The 25,580-nt window shown below is 58.1% G+C and overlaps 1 protein-coding gene across 2 annotated transcripts in view; it reads right to left on the bottom strand.

Moving 5' to 3' along the window:
- The window catches only part of LOC144724719 (neurobeachin-like protein 1), a 55,642-nt gene that overhangs the window by 5,723 nt on the left and 24,339 nt on the right, over positions 1-25,580 (bottom strand). For both annotated transcript variants that reach the window (XM_078604059.1, XM_078604060.1), the window contains 41 exons: positions 24,426-24,509; positions 23,027-23,125; positions 22,146-22,391; positions 20,965-21,596; positions 20,652-20,784; positions 20,344-20,466; positions 19,427-19,862; positions 18,967-19,058; positions 17,983-18,075; positions 17,705-17,831; positions 16,651-16,784; positions 16,343-16,499; positions 15,851-15,953; positions 14,958-15,108; positions 13,884-14,054; positions 13,251-13,410; positions 12,345-12,433; positions 11,421-11,701; positions 10,657-11,140; positions 10,155-10,333; positions 9,268-9,427; positions 8,723-8,860; positions 8,022-8,621; positions 7,372-7,521; positions 6,559-6,716; positions 5,943-6,067; positions 5,685-5,808; positions 5,395-5,546; positions 5,089-5,222; positions 4,532-4,639; positions 4,135-4,230; positions 3,510-3,634; positions 2,955-3,095; positions 2,718-2,848; positions 2,322-2,431; positions 1,927-2,044; positions 1,702-1,799; positions 1,304-1,420; positions 910-999; positions 688-797; positions 269-441 (listed from right to left, as the gene is read on the bottom strand). In XM_078604059.1, the coding sequence (XP_078460185.1) occupies positions 269-441; positions 688-797; positions 910-999; positions 1,304-1,420; positions 1,702-1,799; positions 1,927-2,044; positions 2,322-2,431; positions 2,718-2,848; positions 2,955-3,095; positions 3,510-3,634; positions 4,135-4,230; positions 4,532-4,639; positions 5,089-5,222; positions 5,395-5,546; positions 5,685-5,808; positions 5,943-6,067; positions 6,559-6,716; positions 7,372-7,521; positions 8,022-8,621; positions 8,723-8,860; positions 9,268-9,427; positions 10,155-10,333; positions 10,657-11,140; positions 11,421-11,701; positions 12,345-12,433; positions 13,251-13,410; positions 13,884-14,054; positions 14,958-15,108; positions 15,851-15,953; positions 16,343-16,499; positions 16,651-16,784; positions 17,705-17,831; positions 17,983-18,075; positions 18,967-19,058; positions 19,427-19,862; positions 20,344-20,466; positions 20,652-20,784; positions 20,965-21,596; positions 22,146-22,391; positions 23,027-23,125; positions 24,426-24,509 (7,132 nt within the window). The remainder of the gene's footprint in view (positions 1-268; positions 442-687; positions 798-909; positions 1,000-1,303; positions 1,421-1,701; positions 1,800-1,926; positions 2,045-2,321; positions 2,432-2,717; positions 2,849-2,954; positions 3,096-3,509; positions 3,635-4,134; positions 4,231-4,531; positions 4,640-5,088; positions 5,223-5,394; positions 5,547-5,684; positions 5,809-5,942; positions 6,068-6,558; positions 6,717-7,371; positions 7,522-8,021; positions 8,622-8,722; positions 8,861-9,267; positions 9,428-10,154; positions 10,334-10,656; positions 11,141-11,420; positions 11,702-12,344; positions 12,434-13,250; positions 13,411-13,883; positions 14,055-14,957; positions 15,109-15,850; positions 15,954-16,342; positions 16,500-16,650; positions 16,785-17,704; positions 17,832-17,982; positions 18,076-18,966; positions 19,059-19,426; positions 19,863-20,343; positions 20,467-20,651; positions 20,785-20,964; positions 21,597-22,145; positions 22,392-23,026; positions 23,126-24,425; positions 24,510-25,580) is intronic.

The raw sequence follows: 25,580 nt of genomic DNA, 5'->3' as shown, positions 1-25,580 counted from the left end.
CCGTGCTTCTGATTTCAGTGCACTCGCTCGTAGCAAGTGATCGGGGTGTTCGATGATGTCAAACGTATTTGAAAGCCTTGTTCGGCCCTCGGGAAGGAGGAGGCTCTCCTGCCCCGACTTGAGCCAATACACAGGAAGGAATTGTGGCTGGTCAGCTGACCGCCTCTACCAATAACACCCCTTTGCGAAGCGGGCACGAAGCGGCGAGGAGGAAGAACTGGCAGACGCGTGAACCCGCCGCCGCCAGCGGCGTCGCGAGGTTTTGTACCGATGTGGCGGGTGTAGTGCGCCACGGGCCGCGCCTTGCCCAGCGACGTGGCGCGGACGCTGTTGTCCCAGTTGCCGGCGCTGAACAGCAGCTTGCCGTCCAGAGAGACGGCATACAGCCGGCACGACGCCTCCAGGCCAGGCGCCAGCGGGCCCGTGATGTAGCGCTGGGTCCTGTGAGAGAGACAGCGTGTGCAACGGACAAACACGCACACACACGTAAACCATTTAACAAAACTACCGAACGTTCAATCATTGCTCATGTGAGCACATGGGGCATGGTGGACACGTGGCACATGAGAGACTTGAATGGCAAAGGGGGCATATGGGATATGGTGGCCGTAAGACAGAGTGAACACAAGAGACACAAGGGACATGAGGACACATGGGACACAGGACGGGGACAAGGAGAGGACGTACTTGATGCTTGCGACCGAAGGGTCCCGTGAGAAGGTGAAGTAATTGGAGATGTTCTTGTTGTAGGGGAGCCAGCCGTGCGCGCCCACCAGACTGTTGGCACTCACCGTCACCTGAACAGTGCACACACGCGCGCACTCTGGCACAGAACAAAACTCGTCGCTGTCGCAGCGAGTGATTGCCGGGTACGTGGGGCGCGGATGCGGCCCCGAGGGTGGCACCTACCAGTGTCTCGAGGCCGCCCTGCGAGATGAAGGAGCGAGGCTGATTCCTCGGCACCACGGCCTTCACGATGGGAATGTCATCGCTGATGCCCTGCAGGCGGCACGGGGGGGACACGGAGACACGGGCACGTGAGGACACGGGGACACAGGAACAAGGGGGAAAAGGCACACGGATACAGGGGACGCAGCACCAAGGAACAAATACGAGAACAGACACAGAGCAGACGAATCTCTTGTCTCCTGGTCTCTCATTGCTCTCTTGTTTATCTCTGGCATCAAACGAAGCTAATCTCTCCGGTCAACAGCTCTTTCATCTTAATCTCAGCTCAAAGGGGAGGGGTTGGGGGGGGACCCTGGGTGGGGGTGGGATGGGTTTGGCGCGAGGGTGACGGCACCTCTTCAAAGAACGTCTTGAGCTCGGAAGTGTTGAGGAAGAGATTCATGGTGAAGGTGTCTGTGCGTGAGAGGGCTCGGAGCGCCGACACGGCCGACAGACGCGACGGGTGCGGCTCCTGGTGGGGGCGGCACAGAAAACGCGGCACAGCAAACGTGGCGTCAGGATTTGGGCAACCACAAAATATATATTTGAGTTTTACTTAAGATTAAGACTGTGTGCGTGTGTGCGCACCTCTACGTGCGACTGTGTGTGTGTCCATGTGTGTATCAATGCGTGTACATATGCGTTCAGCTGTGTGGTTGTGTGTATCGGTGTGCACCTGTGTGTGCGAGTGTGCGTGCCTGCGTGATTGTGCGGGCCGTGCCCGTGCACGTGCATGTACGCGCGCGTGCGTGCCTTGAGCAGCTGGCACGGCGTCTGCCCGAAGTTGCTGATCATCCCCTCCACCGCCTTGCGCTCCATCTCGTTCTCGATGGCGTCGACATCCACGGCGCCTGCAGCACGACACCGCGCTCTGCTCAGACACCGTGCGCCACCCACACCTCGCCGCTCACCTCCTCCGCCACTGATGACGACGGTGCTCGCCGACGAGCGCGGTTTGCCAGGAGGCCTGGGACTCACCTTCGTAGGTGCAGTAGTAGAAGACATTGTGGGCCTCCACGGCCGCCGGGCCCCGCTGCTTATAGCCGAAGATCAGGTCGATCCACTCGTGCAGGTGGGCCGACACAAACTCCGACTCCTGTGGGGCACCACCGCACGCACGCTCCGTTCTCTCACAGCCACTCGGCAATGCCACGGTGGGCTTTATTATGTATTTATACCGCTGCTGAGCGAGGGGTCGCGATGCCAGGTGGCCAGCAATAAACAGCACTGAAAAATTTGTAATGTTTAAGAGTTGAGACATCGTCGTCGTCGCCCTCCAGCCACCGCCACTCTCCCACCGCCATTGCCGCCCTCCTACCAACATCACCCTCCCACGCACGGTCATCCACGGCGTCACGCAGGGCCACACTCACCAGCGCGGCGCGGTGCTTGCGGATGAAGTCGTCGGGAGACTTGGCCCAGCGCGGCAGCACGACGTTGTTCACTGTCTCACGGGACATCTGCAGCGTCCCCAGGTTAAAGCCTGCACAAGGCCACGGGCAAAACGACCGGCGTTAATGACAAAACTCGCTTCCGTGTCCCGTGCCAACACGATAACTACGTAACGATTTTGTCTCCCAAGTTGCGGGTAAGTTTGTGGCCGGTTTTCTTGAGGGCGATATCCTAAAAGCGACACAGCCTTACACAAAAGTACCTCCCTCTTGGATCATCGTTACGAGAGTTATTGTGACCCCGGACAGACGGGCGGACGGAGCTAACGCACAAATACTTTTAACAGTGGTTGGAAAGCGTTAAATCCGGCGACGCACCGTTCTGGTTCTCCAGGAACTCGGGGAAGTAGAAGAACTCTGGGATGAGCTCCTTGACGTCATTGGGGCTGTCCATGAGCGCCTGCCATGTCGCCGGGATGGAGTGGAACTGCCGGTCGGCGCAGTCGAACCTGGGGACAATAATCACAAGGTGGGAGTAGCGAGCGAGTGCCGTGGTGAGCGTGTGAATGAGTGGGGGTTGAAACGCGTGGGCGCCGTGGCGAGCGCGCTACGCACCTGCCGCTCTGCAGCTGGATGTGGAGCGTGGTGAGTGGCTCCACGCGGATCATGTAGTGCATCACACCCGCCGCGTTCGAGTAGTGGGTGCCGTAGTGGAACTTCCCCGTCGTGCCCGTCGTGTCCTCAAAGTTCTCGTACCTGAGACACGTGGACAGCGAGAACGCGGACCGCCGAATGAGAACGCCGGTCAGCGATTGAGAACGTGGGTCAGCGATTGAGAACACAGACCGTCAAGCCGATCTGCGCGGCTCGCCGGACGTCGCTCAGTGCCGGGATTACAAAATAATAAAAACGCAGAGGGGCGAGTCCCCGTGGAGATTGGTAGCACACACTCGGTATTGGGGACTGGGAGAGAAGCGGCCAAAATGGGCCGCGAGGAATCGGGAATGAGCAGGGGGCACTAGTTAGACGCAAGGCAACGCCGGTCGCGACTCTGCGCTCGACCCGACGACCGAGCCCAAACCTCCCATTCCCGTCCCCACGAGCGACTCCGTCGCGCGGGGGGCTCCCCGCGAGGCCGAGCGGGCGCCGGGGTGGCGGAGCGCCACTCGCCTGTCCTTGACCTCCTTGGCGTTGCGCTCGCTCACGATGCCGATGGGCTTGGAGAGGTCGCGGAACACCCCCGGGTTGCTCAGGTCCAGCTCGTCGGACGTGTAGTCGCTGAGCACCCAGGGGAACTGCAAAGACACGCACACGCATCATGCACACATTCACAAACACATACATGCACACATTCACAAACGCATACATGCACACATTCACACACACATACATGCACACATTCACACACGCATACATGCACACATTCACAAACGCAGACACAGTCTCTGCGTAAATAAAGACATAAATTCCCAAAAATTAAACATCTGTGATTTTCCTCTGCTGTGTCCTAGGCTGTCCCGACATGAAGCTCTGTGAATGAGAACAAAACTTTAATAAAGAGCGACTGTCATTGCCTGGTGTGCTGTGTAAACATCAGCACTGGGGGGAGAAAGGTGGCCAGGCACGGAATGACGGTGAGGCGACTTGGGGAGGCCTTCATTCAGCAGTGGGTCATTCACGATTGATGACGAGGATGATAATGATGATGAGGAACCTCCTATGAGAGTGTGTGTATGGGTGTGCGTGTGTGCATATGGGAGCGTGTGCGGGGCCTAGCCCGAGCGCACGTACGTACCACGGGGTACTGCGCCAGGTCGTTGTAGGTGCGCCCAGCGATTGTGTTCAACTTCATCAGGTACTCGAAGTTCGAGATCTCCCGGTTCACCCATTTCTACCGGATATGAGCACGGAGCAGGGGAAGGGGGTGGCGGGCAGGTGGGTGGAGGGGAGGGGAGGGAAGGAGGGAGGGGAGGGGACGGAGGGGAGGGGAGGGAGGAAGGGAGACGGACAAACACTCTGAGAAGCTGCTGCTGCTTCGAGGCATTTGCCAACTTGACCGAGTGGCCTCAGAATGTGAAATGTTGCAGGCTGACAACAAAAACAACAAACAGTCGCAGGGGCAAGAGACGAGAGGTGAGATGCTTTCTCTGCGAGCAGCCTCGGGTTGCAGTGGCGCGACGCGGCGACGCTACCTGCGTGATCCCCGAGGCCTTGAGCAGCTCCTGCGGGGAGCGTGAGCCGTAGTAGACCAGGTTTGGGGGACGGAGACCCACGATCCGGCTGTACACCCGGTTCCTGACCTACAGTGCCACAATCACCATCATAATCACCATCGCCAGTGTCAGTCGCGCCTTCATGATTGCACCGTTGGACCCAAGCAGCCGAGTTATGCGATACTAACCGCTGCAGGATGATTTCGAGGCCGTGACCTTTAAAGGTCACAGCCTTCGGAAATCATTCCAGACATGAAGCTGGGTGGTGTGGTACATGCACATTTGGCTACTTTTGTCTCCCACGTACTAGTGTAGATCATACCATAGTACAAGCTAATACCTCCCACCTATCTAAACAGAACACAGCGGCACGTGTTTGTGCCAGGCCAAGGTGCACTTTGAGACTTTGTGAAGTGTCAAAAGTTTGCTAACAATAGGTCACGGTGTTATCAGTTGACCGAGATGACTGGCAGATCCACCACCTGCATTCACACACGCCGTGCCACACACGTGTACACATGCACACAGGCACGCACCTCCTTGGTGAAGTTGAGGAAGTAGCTGGTCTGGTCGATGAAGAAGATCTCGAGTGCCGAGCGCCGCAGGTTGTACCGGCGGAGGTGAACCTCCCGCAGCTGCCACAGCGGGCACTTGAAGTCCAACCCCATGCCTGGGGCAGCACATGAACACTCATTCGTTCATTCGTTCATCAGGGGGTGGCAGGACAGGCCAGAGAAGGGCACACGTACACCCACACACACAAAGACGGGCAGCCAACAGAGACTGTTGGTACAAGTGCTGCTACAGTGGCGAGCACCGTCTGCACTCCCTCCCACTCGCACCTTCCTCCTTGTCGCCGGACAGGTCGTAGAAGTAGACGTGGTGCGTCGTGAGCTCCAGTCGCCCGGGCACGGCGTCCACCATCTTGATGAGCTGGCACTCCTCGGCCAGCACCAACTTCTCCTTCTGGCTCTGCTCGCCCTCGCCGGTTCCACTGGCGGGGGGCGGGAGGCGGCGCAGGACACGCGATAAAACAACGAGACGATCGGTCGACCGCCGAGTCGACGCAAACGCCGCGCACCGTGCCGTCGAACGCCGAGCGTGCTGGTGGGGGGAGGGGGGCGGTGCTCACAGCGGGGCGACGGGGGCGATATCCTCCTCGTCCTCCAGCTTGTCCTCGTCCACCTCGTCTACCTTGGCTTCCTTCACGACCACGAGGGAGAGGCTGTCTGCCGGCACGGACACCTGCTGGGCGCCTGCGTCGTCGCGGGGGACACAGGAAGCAAGGTCAGCACGAGAATGAACCCCGTTCACGGTCGGCCACCGCTCTCGGCACCCGCCCTCGCCCCCGTGCAGGCACGGCACCGCGCCCCACGCCGCGCCACCGCACCGTGGTTATCCCTCAGCGCGCTGGACTCGCGGTGCGTCCGGAACGAGAGGTTGGGCTCCAGCTTGAGGCGCATGTCAGAGTCGGTCTCCGCGCTCGCCAGCCTCCAGTGGATCGGGGAAGCCTCCCTGCGTGAGCAAACAAACATCACCATCACGGTCATCATGGTACTTTTATCAATAGTCGATGTGAGGTCTGTAAAGCGAGCGTGTCCTTATGGGCCCCATGGCCTTCTGGGAGTGATGCTTTTCGAGCAGCATTGGTTTAACACATTCAGTGTCATCAGCGGTCGGGCTTGCTTGAACCATTGCTGGTGAAATGCGAGATGCTTATTGGAAAGGACCTCTCTGAAATTATGGATGATGGGATGTGTGGAAAAAAAACTTTATTCTTTACATGGAGAAATAGACATGGGAATGAGTCGAATTGCCTGCTTATTTATTTTGTTAGTTATATTCTCCGTGACTACCTTGTGTTACTCTTGTAGGGCACAGCTCGTTCTTAAACAATGTCGACCTTCGTTGTGAAGCGCAGAATCGACAGCAGTGCGATTCTCCTGGCAGCCCTGTCTGGCAAGGTGGGGGGTGGGGGGGTGGGGGGCGGAGGATACGAGACTCACGGGTCGGCCCAGGGTCCACGCTCGCTCGAGAGGTAGCGCCGGGTGAGGCACCACTGGCGCAGCGACGCGGTCAGCTGTGCCGCCTGCGTTTTGAGCGAGCTGTTGAAGCGCGCGCTCTCCCCGCGCGTGCGCCGGCGGAACGGCTCCATCACCTGGTCCTGCACGCGGCCATGGGGTGGGGGGGGGGGCGACGCCCAGGGGTCAACTACGATTTGCTGGCCGCGGAAGCGCCGAAAATTACGACGGCGTCACGATCGCGATTCGTGGACACGACTAGGAGGATTCCGTCACGAGAATATCAAGCCGTGGTCGTACAGCGCTGAGCTACTACGCAGGAAACACTCCCAATTACGTGCGCACCGTAAAAAATTTCACCAAATTATAAACAAACAAAGCTAAAGGTGCTGTAATCCACTAAAAGCGGACACCTGACGAAGTCACCGATCAGTGGTGATGAGAAGAAAGTAGGCGTTGCCCGTAGGGGCGTTTCCCTGCCCATATATGGTCTTGCGGACCCCGAATCGAGGTGTCTATTGTATTGATTCTACTCAGTCGATCCGACAACCACATTAGAGCCTCGATACGTTTCGAGTTAATCACTGTGTCGATTCATGTGCAAGCGATCAACAGATCAAGTAATCCCATTGGTTAGAATAGCGTTCTGTGAAACACCCCCCTTTTTTGATTGGCTAATATCCGCACGACAGGCGATTCGCTCGCAGTGCATGTTTATCGCACAACAGCGCCGTGAGGACGTGGGTAGAGAAGGCAGCGGTGGTGGCGGCGGGAGGCGGGTGGGGGAGTTCGGGGAACCTGGAACTTGCGCTGGCTCTCGTTGCGGAGGCGGTCACGCCGGCACGAAGAGCCCATGAGCGCGTCGAAGCACGAGTTCCAGAAGCAGCTCATGCGGTCGTGGCCCTTGGCGAAGCGCTCCATCTCAAACTGGTTCATCAGCGGCAGCACCTGCGGAGGCGCCGCACGACACCGCGGGGACAGCGCCGGTGATGACCGGCCACGCACGGCTCGCGACGACGACGCGATTAGTTTAGAATGCGACGCGTGGGTACGCGAATGTTACGGCGTGACGTCTTCGCAATATCCGTCTTGCTTTTGTGCTTTGCTGTACTTCAAGGGCGAATAAAAGTTAGTTAAAAGTTCTTTAACGCTCTCAACAAGCCACAAGTCTTATAACCATTGCAATCTTAAAATCTATCGTGCTCATAAAGCACATGCTGTCCGTTACACGAGAAATAAGAGTTTGTTATTTCACAAATATAAGCAAAAAGGGGCAATGACAATCCGGAGAGATAAAATGGCGATAGATGGGTATCGCGTCCCTGATAGTCTACAATGTTTACATTGTGTTTCCATATCGCAGTGACCTGGCCGAGTGCTCACGCCACTGCCACGATGCAGCCGCCCCCCTGCGCCCAACACCACCACCACCACCACCACGGACGTACCACGATGTCCACGAAGAGCCGCCACTCGGTCGAGCGGCAGTAGACCTGGAAGTCGTCCAGGCACGTGGGGCTGCCGTTGGGCGCCGGCAGGCCTGGTAGGTGTTCCGCCAGCGCCAGCAGCTTGTGACAACGCTCCAGCAGAGCGTGCAGCATGGGCACCACGAAGGAGTCTGCCACGGGCCCGCCGCCGCCACCACCGCCGCACTGACCCGGCGCGGGCACCGGTGCCTCCGTCGCACCGGTGGCACCGGTGCCCTCCTCTGCCGAGCGGTCCGTTTGTGGGTCCAGCACGTTGCGGCCCGCCGGCCGGTCCGGGGGGTGGGCAGGGTCCTGGGTTCCAAGCCGAGATGGCGGCTGCCCAACCTCCCGCCGCGTCAGCTGGTTCGGGTCAACGGCGCGATCTGCCACCGCGGGAGATGTTTGTTCCTCGCCGACGGGAGGGTGGGTGTCGAACGCTGCCCGGTGGCGGGCCCCGTGCTCCGGCGCCGAGCGGCTCAGGGCGTCGTCCAGGCGGCCCAGCAGGTAGCCGGCCTCCTCGCGGCCCGACAGCGGCCGCGTCTGCAGCAGCGTGTGCAGCTTGGCGGCAGCGGTGGCGCACACCTGCAGACGGCACAACCGCGTTACTCCGCAACGCAGGCCCGGGCGGGCAACCCCGGTCAATACGGCGCACGGCCGCGTACGGCCTCTCCGCTCCGACGCACCTGCGTGTCGCTGTGTGCGATGAAGCCCAGCAGGAGGCGCTGGCTGATGTGCGTCGTCTCGGAGAGGTCAAGCGGCGTGCCCAGCGAGGCCTGCCGTGCGCTCAGCGTGTCCAGCAGCGTCACCAGCCCCTCCATCACCTACAACAACAAAGACGAAGATCCCCCATGTCGCCTTCAACAAGTGCTGTTAGCGAGTAGCACCTGTGAAGGCAGGATCAGCACTAAAGGGGGTGGGTGGCCAGCACCACGCCCCGGCTACCTTTGTCTCCCTCGTGGGAATGTTTACACACTGCACCAGGTACTCAATTGAGGCTGAGTCGACCTAAAGGAGGCCCAGGACCGGTTCAGATAATCGTCACTGGTGTTGGCCATGAGCGGGAATCGAACTCTGGTCACCGGATTCATAGCGCAGCGCGCCAAACCGCTACACTTCCGTACTGCTTCGCCACACACATCTACACACACACACTAACGGATCAGTGAGCAAGGTGTTCGCGCAGCAAGAGCAGCAGCATGAGGGTGCGGTTCCCCATCTCCCCACGTACCTTGAGGCTCCAGAACTCGGGGCAGGCTTGGCCCTCGGTGATGAGGAGGTCCTGCACGAGGCGCAGCAGCCGCAGGGCGTTGTCGGCGAGCCCCGGCAGCGAGGCGAGCGCGGCGTCGCGCACGTCCGACACGCACGCCTCCAGCATGAGCTCGAGCAGGCTGTGCATGCGGTCAGAACCACACCGTCAGACGCGTATGCATGCATGCATGCACGCACGCATGTGCACAGTTTGACAAATATATAGCCAGACACTGAAAGACGCAGACACGCATGGCTCAGACACACAGGCATTGAATCACGTAACATCTTAGGTACACGGACAGACACACATATATAAGTATACACACGTACCGAAACACACGCCCAAACGCATAGGCAGGCAATTGGAAAAAGACAAAGATGCCACGTATAGCCTTATAGACGTGCTGTTAAGCGAGCATCTATTAAGGTGGGCACGCCGCACGATGGCGTGTTATGACCAGCACCACGCACGGCCATCTTTGTCGTCGCACAAGGTACTCGCTTAAGGCGTGTCGACCTCGGGCAGATCAAGGGCCGGTTCAGATATGTGCCAGGATAGGAACTGGGTTTTCCCGGCACATAGCGCAGCGCGCCAACCACGACACTTCCCGCTCGCGTATTAGTCGTGGCCCCGAGCCAGCGGTGCAAACTCCACATTCCCAGTCTCTCCACAGTTGGACCCATTGACCACAAGGTGGGTGCACCAGCGACTGGGCGCAAGTTGGGTTGGAGCACTCTGCCGCCCGGCCGCCTGGCCCGAGCCTCCACCCGCTTGCGCGGGGGGTCGCGGGGGGTCACGGGGGGGTCGTGGGGGGGGGGGTCGTGGGGGGGGGTCGCGGGAGAGGGGATCGCCGAGGGTCTCACCAGCGCTTGATGTGGCTGGGTGGACGCAGCAGCAGGCAGCGGGAGCCCAGCTTGGTGAGCGCCGTGAACACCTGGCCGCGCTCGCGCCACGCCGACTCGTCCGAGCCCTCCACGCCGTGCCACATGGCGGAGAAGAGCACGCTCACCAGCAGGTCGCACAGGTCCTCCTCCACGGGGACCTGCGGGGGAGGCAGGGGTCACGCGTGCCGCTCAGTGGACGCCGTTGAAGGTTAGGGGGCGAAAGACGGTGGTGTGGCGAAGTTGACATCGGCCCTGGTGTCGAGGATATAATTCAGGCCCCCATCCCCCCCTTTCCAGTTCTCTTCCCCTAGAGATTCCAGCACCTGGTTCCTCTAGCCTGCAGTTGCACAGCCTGTACACTCGATTGCTAAGAGTAGGAGCGACGCTATGCGCTATTCCCTAAAAAGTGCGATCCACCTGCACTCCACCGACACCTCGCCCATTACCCTCACCCACACCTCACCCCTCACACCTCACCCACCGATTGCTCCACATGGGAGAAGAACTCCTCGTTCAGGAGGCTCTCGTCGAAGGCGTCCGACAGCGACGACTCCTGGCGGCTCACGGATCCGGGGAACGGCTTCCACGTGTCGAGTGGGGACGGGGTGCTCGGCACGCTCCCCGAACCGCCGCCGCCGCCCCCCGCGGCTGGGGCGCCCGCCCCAAAGGACCCCCTGGAGCCCGGAGGGGCCCCGTGCGCGCACGCCCCCTCGGGCAGGGGGCTGTCCAGGGTCAGGTCGAAGGGCGAGTCGCGGAAGGGCGTGTGGGGCTGGTAGGAGAGCGAGGCGAGGCTGTCGCTCTCTCCGTCGCTGGCGCCCGCCGCTCCGTCCCCGCCACCCAGGACGATGCCATTGTTGAAGCTGAACGAGCCCTGGCAGCGCGCGCGCGTTGGAAAGTCGTAGGCCTCCCCGGGGTCACCCGCTTGCCGGCCCAGTAGCTCCGATGCCTCCTCCGCCTGGCCGTTCCTGGGATGGCACGCGCGCAATTCAGTCTCGTTCGCCATTTGCGAAAAGGGGTTAAGGTTTGCTTTGTTGCTTCCCAAGCCAATCACAGATCGATCGAATTCCGGATCAATTTCAAGATGGCACCACTGCCTTCAAGATCCTACAGAATCACCCCTGCCTAGCTCTCCCCTCTTACCTTGCTCGACTCCCCTCCATGCACTCTCCTACTTCTCCCCTCTCATCTCGCTCAACTACCCCTCCGTGTTCAATCATCATTTCCTGCCGTCTCCGAGCCTCTGACCTCTGTATGAACCACGTGCTGGACAGCGTGTCCTGTCGGCACAGCTTGGCCTTGTGGTGCCCTCGGGGCACCTTGTCCCCGTCCGCCCGGGTCGCGACCTCTCCCTCGGGGATTACAGCGACCCCCAGCGGCGGGGTGGCATCCGTGGGGCTGGCGGTGTCCCCGGCCTGGGCGTTGGGGTTGGACTCCCAGGCCAGGAGCCGGACGAGCGTGTCTTGCCAGCCCGTGCAGCGCGCAATCTGCTGGATGGCGTCGTGCGAGTTGTACACGAGGTCAAACACCTGCAGGGAGGAGCGGCGGTCGGGCGGGAGAGAGAATAAACATTCCGAGTCTCTGAAAATGCTCGGAAGGAAACCAATGACACGGGAAATAAAACACTCAAAAGTCTTTAGAGGTGGCCGGGTGACCGAGCGGTGCGAACGTAAGTCACACCCCGTTGATGTCACCAACACGGAAGGTGTCAAGGCGTCACAGGTTGCCGGGTGGCTCAGTGGTGAGAGGGCTGAGCTGGCACCGCTAAGTGGGTGGGTTCGAGTACGGGTTTTAGCCGCGTGCGATTCAAACGGGTTCTCAGGTGTGGTGAGTTAATGATCTCAGCCGGGCCACCAATGGTGGCACAAAATATCACATTACAATTGGTCCTGAACATCACTTAGCGAAAATTCCAGCTCTGAGAATTTGTGCACCATGATGCCAATTGCGCAATCGTGATAAATAGTTGTTAAAATAACAATAAATTAACTAAAACCCCGAGAGTTTTTGAGCACGACTGCTCTGCTTATTACATGGGCACACACAGAGTGGGTCACACGGCAAGCAGCAGGCGTTTGGTTCGAGCTGTGGATCGAGCCGTGGATCGAGAATCAGAGCAAAACCTTGGCTCTCCGGTCACCAGACCCCTTGCCAAGCCCAGCGCCGACTCACCTTCTTGCACACGGCATGCCTGACAGACAGGTCGGCCTTGCGGGAGAAGTGAACCACGGCCATGATGTCCTGGTAGTTGGGCGACGTGTCTGGGGTACAAGAAAGCACGTCACTCCTCGTCGGGCAAAAATTCAGCGGACACACAGGGGTCTAAACGACGCATCGATGTCATTCGCCACTCGATGTCGATTCTCAAAGCTCACGATGCCCTCTGCTGCCCACAACGTAGGCCCACAGCCTAAAGCAACCTGCTGTGCATGGTGATAATCCCGTCTGAGCACTACCCAAGCTCTGCTTAGCTTCTGAATAATTCAACTATTCTGATGAGATCGGACGCACGATGTGATTTCTCAAGGGCAAACTGCGGGTAAGGGGTTCATGCGAGTCTCAACGTTCACCCAAGAAGAGCGTTGCCCGCTGGAGACGGGAGACACACCGACATTCGGCAATGTGACAAACATCCCAACACACGTGTTTTGAGACCGAGGCTTCTGTGAATAAATAAACAATTATTATGAACGATAATGATCTGTTTTGATGGAGGCCCTTTACACCGGGGCATCTCAGAGCCATTTCCATGTGACAAGTGACTTACTTTACATCTAAAACCTTTGAACGGGCACCCCTAGTTACAGCTGTCCCTGCGAACGGGATTAGTCGGTCAGTAGGGGGCAATTATTGCTTGGTGTGTGTAGTCCCAGTTCAGTAATTTGCAGACAATTTTTTTAATTTGGCAAAATTCAGACCTTGACGCCGGAACACAATGGCAAGCTCATTTCAAACAACGTCCAATGCTAAGCGGATGGCGCTTATTTTATCGTGAATCGGCAATGAGAAGGCTCGCATGCTCACTCTTGCACGCACACACGTACGCTCGCACACACGTACACACGCACGCAGACTCACCGGCGGTGACGATGATGAGCAGCATCCCTCGCACGACGGTGAGCGTGACGGGCACGTCGGCCTGCAGTGCCACCAGCCCCGCGAACAGCCCGTCCCGCAGACGCAACCGCTGCTTGCTCTTCTCCCCGATGCGCTCGCTGCGTAGCAGGCGCAGGAACAGCTGCAGAAACAAGGGTGCCACTCGCTCGTTAGCGGGCGCGAGCTTCAGAAGCAGAACTCCATTCTGTGCCCCCACACACACAAATACACCGGCCTATCGGCTTTCTGGAAAAATTCGAATAAAACAGCATTTGTATAAGCAAACAAACCCTGGATCGTGTTCTCTGGTGTGGGAAGGTGATGGTCTCAGCCCGGTCACCATCACTTTAAATTTGGTTTTGCAAGTAATTTCTGCTAAATTTACCACCTGCAGAGCAGGTGGTAAAGTGTTATTCTCCGCTGTTTGGCACCAGCGGTCACTTGAAGGGCACTCAGATGTAGCTCTGCGATATCCACAGGAGATTCGGATGGACGCTTCGTCTCGTGACGTGGTGCCGATTGTGCAATCGAGACAAAACTGGGGAGACAATCCAACAACAACAAGAGAGAGGGGCTGGTGGGAAGACGGCAAGGCGTGGCGTGGCGCAGACTCACGCGGAAAAGCTTCTCGCGCAGCACGTCCGAGTGCTTGCGCTGCAGTAGCAGCAGCGAGTAGAGGCCCTCACACTGCCCGGCCTCCGTGAGCAGCAGCACCAGCTGCTCGTAGCTGGGCGACGGGCCCTTGGAGCGCAGCAGTGCCAGCAGCATGTCCAGGCACGCGTTGATCTGCGGCGGCGCGCAAGTGAACATCACCGGGGTTCACTGGGCTGGCAGTGTACAGGGTGCACCAGGTGTTAGGTCTACGAGTCAAAATTTAGAGTGACCTCCTACTCAACTAAGCATCGAAGCGTTGCTCATCTCCGATTCAAAGCCCTGTGCGGGGGGTGGAAATTCCTCATTCCTATGGCGTGGGCGAATCTATCCATAGGACAACCACTGCTGTGCTTCCACACAAAGTGGTGCTCACTTCATGGATCCTGGAGGGATGATGGAGTGAGAGAGCCCCCAACCAGGATGTAACCTCGCAACTTATTGTGTGCCACTCACTTTACTGCTAAGTCAAGCGGCCGGTTATTCGTGTGTTTTTGTGTCTGTATAATACAACAAAAACAACTGCCGTTTATTTTATGCACATCGCGTAACAAACGTCTCAGAGCGCAGCATATTGCGCAGCCGAGGAGAGCCCCTGACGGTGCTCTAATGGCTAGCACCCTGGACTGGCAATGCAGGGGACGCCGGTTCAATCGATAGAACAATGGGGACACTTTATTAGATCCCACGCCGCCTGTGTCCACCCAGCAGTCTAAATGTTGGTCGATCAGCAGGTCGCACGAGGTGGGGTCAAGTGGGGGTATTCTAACTTATTTTAAGACGTCTTCACCAGTGTGGAAAACTCGGCCACATGACCTCTAGAGGGACTTTCCCGAGCTCCCTGGAGTGAAGACCCCTGTGCCAGCATTGGCTGAGCAGGATATTGCAGGGCTGCGCCTTTACCACTTACATACATACAGATTTGAAGCCGTCGTATTTATCCCCGAGTGAGAGTGTCAACAAGGAAACAAACGATAAAATAGCGATGCCACAGCTGCACTGATAGATGATGAGAGTTGCCCGTGCCACCCGACCCACCTGCTCCTCTTCGCCAACAGAGGCCAGGAAGTTGATGATGCTCTGCACCTCGTCGCTCGACACCTCCTTGGTGATGTAGTACTTGATGAGGCCGAAGATGGCGGCTCGGATCACCCTGAGGTCGTCAGCGCACAGCTCCGACGAGCGGCTCCTGGGGAAAGGGGGGCGGGGGGTCAGAATCCACTCCACGTGCTCAACTACGGCCAGCAACCTCGAACCTTTAACCCAATCGTTTTCAACCTATTTGCTACGGCGGCCCTCAAACGGAATGGCGGCCCCCACGGCAATTCACCCCCGTGCCCCCCGCCTCCAAACCCCAGCTCCTGGGCCCCCCAACCCCCAGGTTGTTACGGTCACAATACTCAGAGAGATTGCCTGTTCACGCCTCTCGTCAACGTGGTGTTGGTGAGCGATGCGTTCCACGTTATGTTTTTGTGTGTTTTGTCGTCGCGGACGAGGCGCCAATGCTGCCCGCATGCAGTCAACATTCCTCTGGGATCCACGCCGCAGGCTGCCTGGGGTTGAGAACCGCAGCTCGACTGAGCGAGGCGGTAAACTATTGATTTAAACTGAACTATTTTTATTTTACCAGCTAAGGCCCACTGAGCTATGTAGCTCCTTTTCAGAAGTGACCTGGCCACAGATTATAGCCCAAGTGGCTTATCACGTGGAACTGTATAGCCGCAACCAAATACTCTGAACGCGTGACGTTGATTCTAAATGTGGAGGAAAAAACCGGAGGATCCGGAGAAAAGTCCACGCGACCACGGGGAGAGAGACAAGCAAACTCCAAATATACAGGCGCCAGGGTCAGGATTGAACCCACAACCTTCTGTACATCAGGCGAGGTAGTTAACATCCTGCCATCATGGTCGTGCCAGGCACGCTCTCACCCGTAGTACGTGCGCACAACATCCAGCAGGAACTGCACGCCGTAGCGCCGTCGGAACTGCTTGTGGTTGTCCTTGATGATCGTCGACAGGTACTGGATGTGTCCTGCACACACGGAGCGCACACACACACACACAGAGGCATCCCACTCAGCGAGCGCCAAATAAGCACGGCTGCTCGGTGCGCCAGGTGGTGGTGGTGGACAGCGGCGTGGCTGCCTTTGTCTCTCTCCCCGGTGGTGCCGACGTTGACCAACCCGCCCGTAAAGGCCGGTGCGAGATGGTATTTTGATCACGATAGAATACCATACGTAGAACCCCAATCCCAAAACAGTGGTGGCTTAACCCGACGGACAGTTTGGGTGATGTTGGCATCAACACCTTTGGCCACGATGACAACTTCACCTTGCTTCTGACCTCTGGGTTCAAATTGTATGGGGCTAAAGTCTTCCACGGTGGAAGTGGCGTGTGGCGATCGGTGAGCGACGCGCTCACCTATGCGCACGGGGAAGTCGGCCTGGCTCCACAGGCGGAAGTCGAAGAGCAGCGCTTGGTATGCCTGGTGCAGCAGCAGCGCGTTGCTATCGATGACCGCCTCCACCAGCAGCTGGCACGCGGTCAGCACGCTCGCGTCCATGTGACGCTTCCCGCTCTGCGGGGGAGCGGGTAGGTGGGGGGGAAAGAGGGAACGGGGGCGCGGGAGGAATCGGGGTTTAATTGCAGGTGCCTTCAAACCACGCCCGGCGGAGCTCCCCTCCCTACGGCTGAGGCGGCTTGCGCCACCACGCGCGTGCCCTCGGTACCTGCAAGATGAGAGCGCCGACCGTGGCCATGCCCTGGCTCTGCGCCAGCGACTCCTGATTGGCCGGGTGGTTCCGCACGAAGTTGCGCAGCAGCAGCAGGAAGCAGGCCACGTGGCTTCCCTCCAGTCGCGCCTCTGCGAGCGAGCGACGCGGCGGTTAGCGCGAGCGACGCGGCGGTTAGCGCGCGAGCGACGACGCGAGACGCTGAGCTCCTGCGTGGAGTGGAGCCGCGTTGACCGCTCACAGCCCTGTGATGCTCCACCAGGCCGTGCTCTGTCTTCGGGAGTTGTACACCGTCAGCGTCGTGGCGGAACAATTTAGATTCACCCTCATACTGACCTCTTAGCGGTCCTGAGCCTGTGATGGCAATTACACGTTCTTATGGTGGAGGCCAGCATTTTCCAAGAAACAATCACGACTGACTTAAAATTGACGAGGTGCTCATTATCATGACCCTCGTCATTATCAGCCATGATCTATCAACTGCTGGATGAAGGCCTCCCCAAATAATCACTAACTCTCTCACAGTCTCACAATGCAACGATCCATCTACTTACTCGACATGAGCGGATTTAACTGCTCCATCTAATCGGGGGATGGTCTCTCGGGCATGTTCCCGACTTTGGCTGACACCGCATCATCAGTCTTGGCCACCAGCCACCTGTCCGAGCGACGTGCCCTGCCCAAGCCCACTTAACTTTTCCCAACATTTAAAGTGATGTCACTAACTTGCTTAAGTTCTCTAATCCATGTGTTCTTCTTCCCGGGGATCATTATGGGTTGTGTCAACCCTCGGCTGCAATTTAACTTCAAGACATTCCAATTGTTATGAGGCAATAATGCAAACGTGACAGTAACTTTCATAAGAGCAGCATAGAAATGCAACGTGCTCACAGATGGCTCAGGACTCGAAAGAGAAGATAATCTTCTCGCCGCGACTTTACCACCGGCGGGCCGACTGCGCCGCCACAGGACTGCCAGGCCAAGCTCTGCAGCCAATGTCAACGCTGCCAATACCAAAACTAACGAGTTTCTGTGGTCGTCGCGGGCTGACCGGAGGTGCGCGCGGGAGACGAGAAGGCGCCGCCGTCGTCCTGCTGCGCCGCGGGACACTCGGTGGACACGAGCTGCTCCAGCAGGGGCACGAGCACGGCCATGCCGCCCATGCAGTGGATCACGTCCTGCGCAAAACCAAAACGCACAGACGTCCGACGCTCTCCGTGTGCGCTTTGACGAGGGTTCCCGAGTGACGGCGGCGATCGGGCACTTCTCCGGGAGCTCTGGCAAGTGAAGGGCGACTAATGGGCGGGTAACGAACAAGTCGTCCGTTACCTTGATGTCCCAGTTGACGACCGTCTGCCCGGTGAGTCGTCCGTCAAACAGGTGGCTGGGGGCGAGGTCCAGGCACAGCAGCTTTTGACACGCCTAGACGCACGAGCGCACACACACACATGGTTAAACATCCCCGGTATAGCCTACAACAGTCCCGTTAGTCAGCCCCTATTAAGGATGGCACAGCGTACGAGTAGATGGTGTGAGCAGCCCCATGCCTAGCCGCCTTTGTCTCCCCAGTGTACTCATTGGAGGCTGAGTCGGTCTAGGGGAGGCCCAGGACCGGTTCAAATAATCGTCACTGGTGTTGGCCGTGAGCGGCAATCGAATCGGGTCGCTGGGTTCATGGCGAAGCGCGCTAACTGCTACAACACCGCTCCCCACACACACAATCACACACACACAATCACACACACACACAATCACACACACACACAATCACACACACACACAATCACACACACACACAATCACACACACACACAATCACACACACACACAATCACACACACACACAATCACACACACACACAATCACACACACACACAATCACACACACACACAATCACACACACACAATCACACACACACAATCACACACACACAATCACACACACACACAATCACACACACACACAATCACACACACACACAATCACACACACACACACAATCACACACACACACACAATCACACACACACAATCACACACAATCACACACACACAATCACACACAATCACACACACACAATCACACACACACAATCACACACACACAATCACACACACAATCACACACACAATCCCACCCACAATCACACACACACAATCACACACACACAATCACACACACACAAAATCACACACACAAAATCACACACACACAATCACACACACAATCACACACACACAATCACACACACACAATCACACACACACAATCACACACACACAATCACACACACACAATCACACACACACCTTGGGGGTGTAGTAGAGCAACATTTTGGCTGGGAGGTCGGTCAGCTCGGGGGCACACTCCGGAGGCTTGAATGGGAACAGGTTGTTTGGGCCTACAAACACACAAACAAAAGAATCCCCCATATAGCTGACCAGACTGGAGGGGTAAGTGTACACGCGCACACACAAGCACACAGAGACACAACAACAAGGACAGAGATCCCCCGTATAATCTTCACAGGCTGCTGGGACACGTGCTGTTAGCGAGTAGCACCTATAAGGCTTGCAGCAGTATCAACCATGTCTACCGATCCACATCTGTAATAACTGCAACACCCACAAAAATGGCAATCATTGCAAACTCTGCAACGTTGCAAACACTGAAACGTTGCAAACACTGCAACATTGCAAACACTGCAATTGCTGCAATCACTAAATTCACTGCAAACTCAGCAATTGCTGCAAACTCGGCAAAACCCACCGGCCTGGTGCAGCGCCTTGACCTGCGGCGGCTGCAGGGCGTCGTGGAAGACGCTCACGGAGCCCAGCTGGCCCCGCAGCGACGTGGGCGAGCCCCACTCGCTGTCCTGCGTGCCGGCCGGGATGGTGCGCAGGCACGGCGCCGTGCCGGGCGCCAGCCTGGGCACGCCGGACGACGAGGACAGGCGCGGCAGGCCGGCTCCCGGGAAGGCCGAGGGCCGGGTGGGGCTGCCGTCCAGCACCGAGGAGCTGGACGCGGAGATGGGCGACGGGATGGCCGTCACGCCGTGCGATGATGGGGAGGTCGGGAAGGAGGAGGTGGAGGAAGTGGAGTGAGGCGGCGAGCCCGGGAAGAAGGACGTGGGCTCGGGGATCTGAGACGGCGTGGGCGTGATCGTGCGGTTGCCCGCCGAGCCGATGCAGCACGACGTGAACGCCTGGAAAAACAACGATGACAGCGTCATCATCGTCGTCGTCGGACATTGCCAAATTCACTGCTGGATGAAACCTGGCGGGGTGGGTAGATTCCAAATTTCACAAACATCACAATGATTCTGGCACACAATGGCCTACTCTTGCGGTCGCGGTGTGCGCTCGAGCGCCACTGCTTTCCCTGCCCCGTCCAGCTAACGCTGGTGCAGAGAAGTGTGGCATTCAACTTGAGAGCAGTGAGATCTGGGCTAGATGAGGCTGCGTTGTTCTCCAGGTGTTTGGAGCGAGGCCCGGGTGCGGAGTCACCGGCACAGCCCGGCTCCTTGCGCAACGAAGCACCCTGTTACCAATGTCAACCGGCAAGCGGACGGGAAAACCCAAACACTCATGGCCTTCACACAGGCACTGAAGGAAAGAGAAAACTCACACAGAAAGAAGAACAGCCGCGTCTCTCGCTCCCGCCTCTCGCCATCGCTCCCGCCTCACCTCGCCCATTGGGGGGAACTTGAGAGGCGCCGTATCGCGCAGCTGCCCATTCACGTAGATGTTGACGATGCACTGGGAGAAGAGGGCGCGCCGGGCGGTGGTGTGCACCACGGCCACGCAGTGCTGCCGGCGCAGCGGGCGGACAGGGACGCACAGCGCACGGTCACTCACGGCACAAACACAAAGACCCCCCGTACAGCCTTGACAGACTGCTGGGGAAAGTGCTGTTAGCGAGCACCTGTGATACATCGCACACATATGTGGTGGAGTGGAGGCATGAAGGCAGGGAGGGAGGGAGGGAGGCGCACCCAGGCCGAGTCGTGGAAGCAGGTGTCGGGCAGGCTGACGGTGACGTACTCCTTCTTGGTGCACACGGCCACCACCAGCACGCCGGCGCCAGTCACGAATGCCTCGAAGCCCGTGCCGCTCGACGTGAAGAAGCTGCCATGGGGTGAGAGACATGGGGGGGTTGGGGGGGACACCGGGGAAGACGTGGCCTCTCTGCCACCAGGATTGGCGCGAGTAAGCGATCCCAGGGCTGCACACACGCACGACCACGCACGACCACGCTGTGTCCGCGTGTCCGCGCCATAGCGACCGACAGGTGCCGCGCCGTCCTACCTGTACAGCTGCTTCCGCTTGCCGCCAGCGAGGTGCGCCAGCCTCTGCTCGGTGGCGTCGAGGCAGAACCAGGCGTGGAAGCTAAACCCGCTGCCGGGCCAGCGCTGGACGGCGGGCACGGTGATGCCGGCCATGGCGTGCGTCAGGTCGAAGTAGTGCATGGCGCGCTCCACGCCGTCGCGCCGCGCCATGGCCGACAGCGCACGCGTCACCGTCCCGGTGAGCGGGTGCACCGCCGCCGCTTCCGCGTTGAAACCGTCCGTGGAACTCCACCTCCTCTTCGCGCTCCCGTCGTCCGCTCGACCGCCGTCGTTGTCGAGGTAATCGCCGCCGCCGACTGTGAGCACGGTGCCAAGGGCGGTGGCGGTGCCGACGTGCAGCCTCGTGCTCACGCCCACCGGCACCAGAGCCGGCGCCGGCAGAGCGTCGCTGGACGCCGCCGAGGAGGAGGTGGCGGCGTCGGGGGTGGGGACGTCCGACGAGAAGGCGGACTCCGTGGGGGAGGAGGCGTGGACGCGGAGAAGCCTGAAGAGGCAGAAGAGCTCCTTGGCTCGGATGGACTGGGAGCCCAGCGCCTCGAGGAGTCCGACGAGGCTCACGGCGCAGTCCATGTGCCGGACGGGGTCCACCATCTGCAGGGCAGCACCGCGGAGTTCACGCGCAGCATGCCCAGCGCGGGAACAGGCGTCAAGGTCTCTGACCCCGTTGATGAGGTCCTCTGCCCAATGGCAGGGCCTCTTGCTCGCAATCTTTATTCGCGCTCGCTTACCCAGCAAGGCTCTTTTTCCAGGAGGGTCCTGCCAAGTTGTCCTAGCAGGGGGCGATGTTGTTGCTGTGTGTTTTCCCGATCGAATGATTTTGCAACTAATTTGTTCGCATTGCGCTACGAGGCCAATACCAGCTGCAAAGAGATGAGAGTAATTTGGAGAACCCGGAGGAAACCCACGCAGAACAGGGGGAGAGAGAACATACAAACTCCACGCAGAAAGGCACCCGAGTCGGGAATCGAACCCAGGGTTTTTTGCTGCGGGCCAAAACTGTCACCACTGCGCCGCCACCCTGCCACCCCACGAGCACCTCCAGTGTCTGTGCGACACAGAACCGACGCAGGGAACTGAATGCGTTTAGGGGTGCGCAACGGCGGCACGCACGCAGGCATGGGAGGGAGGCAGCAGCGGCACCTGCAGGGAGTCCAGGATGCAGGACATCATGCCGGCGTTGACGCAGACGGTGCGGCTTGGACGGTCGGCGCAGCACAGCTGGTGCAGCGCGGCGGCCAAGTAGGAGCGGGCGGACAGCGATTCCAGCGTGGGCAGCCAGCGCACCAGCATCAGCAGCGCCTGCACGTTGGCCACGCCGCCGCCGCCGCCGCCCCCGTACATGCGAGAGGCGCCGCTCAGCGCCTGCCTGTGGTCTCCCTCCACCGCCTGCGACCGAATACGCGCGCACAGAGGCAGAGATCCCCCGTGTCGCCTTAAGCAGACTGTTTGGGGAAAAGTGCCTTTAGAGAGTGCCGAAGAAGGCCGGCACGGCGCACGAGGGGGTGGGTGTGGCCAGCGCCACGCCCGGCCGCGTTTGTTTCCCAAGTGCTGATGTTTACACACCACACCAGGTACTCTTATCAGAATCAGAATCCTTATTTAAACTGGAGAATCTAAGGAGCTATGAAGCTCTTTTCACAGTAGGGGTGGGTCAGCAAGTTACATATAAGGCCGAGTCGACCCAAGGGAGGGCATTGCACCAGTTCAGATAATCGTCACCGATTTTACCTGTGGCCGGGAATTGAACCCAGGTGGCCATGTTCACAGGGCGGTGCGCTAACCACTTCACCACCGAGTCAGTTCTGAATCGCTGCAGTCTTGCTGGTCCCTCGGGCAAAGACAAGGGTCCTCTTCCAGGATTGTTCCGGACTCGCTCCACGGTTCCTCCGAACGGCGAGCCGAGGGGACCAGGCGCGTCCGCGCCAGGTCATCCGTCCGCCGGACGAGAAATATATCTCGTCGCCATCACGAGAGTCACGTCAGATTCCCAAAAAGGAATGGCGCAGGAGGTGACCCCTCACCATGTCCAGCAGCTCGTACAGCAGCGCAAGCGACGGCTGTCCCAGGGACTGCAGCAGGTCGAACAGGTGGTTGTAGCCGATCCGCTCCTTGAACACCTCCTGTGGAGGCAGCGGCAACAACGATGATGCGGGTGTGGTGGTGGCGTGGGAACGATGACACGGGGTTTTGAAAAGTATCCCAAAACCCAGTCGATATAAGGTTGAGGAATTTTCATTTATTATTCGCTGGAATGCCACAGCCAGCCTCAAAACGATTAATGCACGTATTGGAAATACAAAAACGCAAACTCACAATCGAACACCGAGCCCTCCCACGGTGACTGTTACCCATGGTGGCAGGGCGTGCCGGAAAGTGCTGCCCACTACTTATGGACCAGAGGTCACTTGAATGGTTCCGAGAGGTAACTCCGCGAGATCCGCTTCGGCTGACCGTTCACTAACAAGAAGGGTCGCGCCGCTCTGCGAGAATTACGAATAATATTTTGACACAACACCGACAGTGTAGTCGTGACAAAACGACAACATCGTTCTACAAGCATCAACAATAACAACCGACTGTCATGCCAGCAGTGCGATGGAAGCAACAGAACGTAGAGTTTCACAGAAAGTTCCCCCAGCCACGCGGCAGCGGGCAGGCAGCCCAACAGATAATCGTTTGCGAGACAGCTGAACAGTATCACGTTACATTTACACGAGAAAAAAATGGTAACGGAGATACTGAGCAAACAGTCTCATAAGACGCCATCGACGCTAACGGATGCAGGCTCGGCCACACTCCACACACCCACCAAGACACAACTCTGCAATGGGCGATCTCACACAGGTTTGGGAATGCAGCAACAATAATTGCTGTCGTGTCCTCCTACACTGCTGCGACTATGCTCCTCACACCCTTGTGGACAGTGCTGGCCCTAAAGTCCATTGAAGGTTACACGGGGGACCTTTGTCTTTGTGGTGCTTGCTCACGGCACTTTCCACAAAAAGTGGTGTCAAGATCGCCCTCTGTGGGGGAGGCTCATGAAGGACGCTCCTGGGCGGTTGGAGGCAGTCGTGCTCCAGCAACGAAAGAGGGTGGAGGAGCGATGTTCACGTCATCTAAGCGAGTTAAACTATAACACCTGGGGGCCTAACCTGTAAACTCTTGCTCGTGATCCTTTGACACATCGCACAACAGTCTCAAAGTACATGAAGCCTGGCACAAACGGCACGACGGCACCGCCGCCAAGAAGTGGCAGTTGTTGTGGTTGTCGTACGAGAGAGTCTATGGGTGTGTCTCTCATTGTACAGCTAGCCTAGCACGTTCGCACTTCTGAGTGAAGTTCACAGCAGCTATCGTTGCTGTGTGTGCCCGCCCCCCCGCCCTACCGTGTGTGTTTCCAGCAACGTATGGGTGGCTCACCTTGGCAGCGGGCGAGGTGTGCATCACGCACGTCAGCACGCGGATGGTGAGTACCGTCAGGGCGTCCGTACGCTTGCCTGGGCCCTGCGCAGGCATCAGCAGGTGGCGCACGAAGGCACACAAATACACGCACACACACGGGAACACATGCAACACACGCACGCAGACACGCACGCACACACACGCGCGCTTAACAGACACACACATGCACACACACACACGTGCAGCAGCGTACACTACAATCAGAAACGTGTCATGCGCAGAACAACGATGTCAACAAGCTGCATCTAATTTGTTTGAAAAGAGAGATTAGACCACCCAGGCTGAGGTTCTGTACACACCACGGATTAACACGGCAGCTCAGGAATTCACCGTTAAACTATGGCACAAGTCGTAACAATTGTCACTGTGTTAGTGGCTCTAAATAGTTCTTGTACTTTCTGACAATCGTGCACTAAACGTGCTGCGGTGTTTGAGCATAGCTGAAAACACGTCGCTCGCCGGGCGACATCGCGGCATCGCTTGGCAATGAACGCTTAAAAAGAGGCGTGGACAAGGTTTGGTTGGTAGAGGCTCAAAAATGTAAAATCGTCACGGGTCCACCCAAGCGTGCCTTTGGGGCCCGATGGCCAGAGACGCCGGCCGTGGTGTGTACGAGCCCTCGACGTCGCCTCCTCCGCACGCGTTCAATTTCAATCGATTGGATGAGAAAACCACACAGAGCAGACTCGATGCATCGCAAAACTCGTAGCTGGGAAATTTGCTCAGTAACCAACGGAACTGAGATTAACAGACCGGCGCGTGGTTTCTGAAAATGTTTGTCGACTGCAAAAGAAAATAACCCCGCAACACCGTTGTTAAACGTACAGCCTCATGCAAATCAAACTGAATCCGATACAAATACCGGCCAGTCTGCATGATTTCAGCCAAAGACTGGCGGTGGTTTAATCTTCGTGACCAGCCACCAGATTCTAATGGCCACTGTGGCTGAAACCAAGAAAAACAAAGCCAAAGGAGTAAGCATTTCACGTAACATGTTTAAAAGTCTGTTAATATGTGTGGTGATCGTAACAACCAGTTGTATAACACGTCACGTGCAGGAAGAACGTAACCGTATGGGGTCGAGGGTTAGGCTACGTCTGACCTCTTGACCCG

Source organism: Lampetra planeri, chromosome 21, assembly GCF_965212315.1.
Source record: "Lampetra planeri chromosome 21, kcLamPlan1.2.h2, whole genome shotgun sequence".
In the NCBI taxonomy this organism is placed as follows: Eukaryota; Metazoa; Chordata; class Hyperoartia; order Petromyzontiformes; family Petromyzontidae; genus Lampetra; species Lampetra planeri.
The sequence above is the reverse complement of the archived record's forward strand: the minus strand, read 5'-3'. Positions and strand labels throughout refer to the sequence as shown.